At 37.7% G+C, this 3,198-nt stretch overlaps 1 protein-coding gene across 1 annotated transcript in view; it reads right to left on the bottom strand.

The window, feature by feature from the left end:
* Window positions 1–526, bottom strand: part of LOC103472607 (gastrula zinc finger protein XlCGF8.2DB-like) — a gene marked incomplete at its 5' end in the record, with an annotated part of 2,179 nt that extends 1,653 nt beyond the window's left edge. Inside the window, one exon of the mRNA XM_017307356.1 lies at window positions 17–526. Coding sequence (XP_017162845.1) covers window positions 17–526 — 510 coding nt within the window. The remainder of the gene's footprint in view (window positions 1–16) is intronic.
* Window positions 527–3,198: the final 2,672 nt, after the last annotated feature.

A 3,198-nucleotide genomic window follows, 5' to 3' on the forward strand; every position in this document is an offset into this window, starting at 1 on the left:
CAGTGTGAATCATCATATGCAAAGTTAAACTCCGTTTTAGACTAAAACTTTTTCCACAGGTCACACATAAAAACGGCTTTTCACCAGTGTGAATCATCATGTGCCGAGTTAAATTTCGCTTTAGACTAAACCTTTTTCCACAGGTCACACATAAGGAASGTTTTCTTATTTCCTGATTTTGGTTCTCAGCTTCAGCAGCTTCCTGGAAGATGACTTGGTTCCTGTTTGGTTCTGATTCAGTGTGAGATGTTTGTTCATCAACAGGAACCACCATGCAGGTATCAGTCTCCTGTTTTAMCTCAAYCTGTTCTTCACYCTGACTGCAGWRAAYTTCTTYCTYTTCCWCTTTTATCTGCTGGTRYTYTAGATCCTCCTGCTCTTCTTTTATCTGATGATCTTCTGGTTCTTCCTGTTCTTGTTTCACCTGCAGAGGTTCTAACTCCTCCTGGTCCAGAGTGGATCTCCTCTCCTGGTGACAAACATTACACTGCAGGGAATCTGGACAAGAAAACAGAAAGAAGAGCAATTCTTAACTTTATTGAAGTAAATGGGAGAAATTGTTCATCGTTTAAGACAGAAATGAAAAGAAAAAGAAAAAAATCCACACCTAAAAGTTAGAGTATAGACAGAGAGACAGATCAGTTGACAAATCCAGCTGACAATTGGAGAATTCTCAAATGAACAGATAATAAAAAATATATTAATTTTAAAATTAATTATAGTCACCATTGTTTTAAATTTCATTATTTCAAGATTTAACTTAATTTAGAGCTATCGTTTATTTTCATTACTTTTATTTGTATTAAAATGTTATTTTAGTCCACTTTATAACTTTGGGGTCTATTTACAAACATGAGTTTATTTGTAGGTTAATAACTGTTCTTTTGTTATTTACTTTCCAAAGTTAGACAGGAAGAACTGTGGGTCCATTTTCTGTCAGAACAGGTACTGGTATTGGACCAGCATGCACTGGTTTGGGCCTGTGGGTTTTGACCAGAGCAGGAAAGGAAACAATGAAAAGCAGTGATGGTGAGATGAAGCTTCATGAAGCCCTGAGGAACTCCATCCAATCATTCGACTCCTGAGCCGATGCACCGCGGTGCTTCATTTGCTCTACTGCAGGGGTGTCCAAAGTCGGCCCTCATCCTGCATGTTTTAGTTCTCTCCCTGGTTTGACACACCTGCATCAAATGATGGCTCATTAGAGGCCTAAGGAGAACATTGACTTGCTGAGGAGGTTGTTACAACCACTAGGGAGAGAACTAAAAACATGCAGGATTCTGGCCCTCGAGGACCGACTTTGGACACCCCTAACCTACTGGGACATCAAGGGGACAATATATGTAAAATAAGCAACATGAAAACAACATGAAGCCTTAGAATGAATAAACAAGTAAAAGATGTTTGTGATTCTGATGCATAAATTCTGATTAATCTGTTGTATGAAAGAATGGCTGGATCAAAAAGAAAACTGGAAACAAACAGGAGAGAGAGTTGTGATTGGCTTGTTACTCGCTATGTCCCTATGGACAACGATTTATTACTAAAAAATAAAAACTAACTGCTCAGGTTTAGGTGAGTTCTCTGTTTTGCATGCTTCATAAAAATCCTCCTGGATTACTCGACACATCACTAATAAAAATGTTGATCTTTATTATTTGCTTGTAAAACTGGAAAAAAAGAAACTATAAAAGCAAGTTTCAAGTTTTTTGGACATTGAACATCTTTTATCAATGTAACTGGGTGTATTAGTTGAAAACGGTGTTTCCATGAAGGAGTTGTAAATTCCCACCCATATTGGGCCCATGAATGCATCTATGCCCCTTTTCCCCATAGACGCATATAAAGAACAGACGCCTCATGGACCGCTCTCGCCTATTGTCGATAATACTGGTATGAGTTTCATATCAATAGGTTAATATTTGAGAAAATAGAGAGGGCATGCATATATTGGCAAGCTAATAATTGCCAAAAAAAAAGCCAAAAAATGCATCCCTCTGCTAATAGACCCTTTTCACAGTGACGTCAGACAATGGCCGCCATAACTCGAAGAGGTGTATCTTTACTTCCGGTGTGATTTTGCCTCGGGAAACCTGACTGAAAAATTCACGAATACTCATTATCTTAAGGATACAATAAAAGATGAGGTTAATAACAGCATTTAAGTTTTAGATAGCTGTTATTACTCATTGTCAATTCACCATTCTCTCACTCTGTATAAAATAAACAGCCTCCGATCGGAGCGTAAACCAGCTAGCAGCTGCTTTAGCCACAGTTAAGAAAAATATACACCGCTCTGTCAGCACTGTAACATTTAGAGATTCACTTTATTAACTTTAATAAAACAGCATCTAAGTGTTAGAGAATGGTGGATTGACAATGAGTAATGACGGTTATCTGACTGTGTATATAATAAACAGCCTCCGATCGGAGAGTAAACCAGCTAGCAGCAGCTTTAGCCACAGTTGGGGAAATATATACACCGCTGCCTKTCAGTGTTGTAACGTTAAAAGGTTCACTTTCTGTATTAACTGTAATAAAACAGTATTTACATGTTAGCCGTTATTAGTCATTGCCAATTTACCATTCTCCAACTGTATTTAAAGGAACCAGCCTCCGATTGGAGAGTAAACCAGCTAGCAGCAGCTTTAGCCACAGTTAGGAAACATACACTGCTGCCTTTCAGTGCTGTGTTGTTAAGTTTCACTAAAATCACTGACATCTTCCAACACTGTTGTTTAGAAAAGCATTTTAAATATTGATTTAAGCGCCATCTGCCAAATAATTTACATATTCTGATGTGATTTATAATTTCTCCATTTGTTTTGTTGTCCATCTTTCTCAACAGTAGCCAACCTAACAACCTACCATATCTGAGATGGTCTTGTTCCTCTGTCCATGGCAGGTTCAGTCAATCAGCTGTGGGACATCTGCTGCCTAGTCAAAGTATCATGGGCCTCTTGATTTAAAAGGAGACAAACCAGTTCAGAGCCTCCATGCTCCTGCAAGTCACACTTCTTGGATGAACACTCACTACTGCCAGCAGCTGTTGGAAATTAATTTTTTGTGAATATATTCTGTAATCAATATCTATATGTATCTATTAATAAATTAATTAATGTTGTGTAGAGTTCTGTAAAAAACTATTGTAAATAGCTTCTCTTGAGTAATCTACATATGTGCAACTTTTACATTTAA

Source organism: Poecilia reticulata, linkage group LG11 (assembly GCF_000633615.1).
Source record: "Poecilia reticulata strain Guanapo linkage group LG11, Guppy_female_1.0+MT, whole genome shotgun sequence".
Lineage (NCBI taxonomy): Eukaryota > Metazoa > Chordata > Actinopteri > Cyprinodontiformes > Poeciliidae > Poecilia > Poecilia reticulata.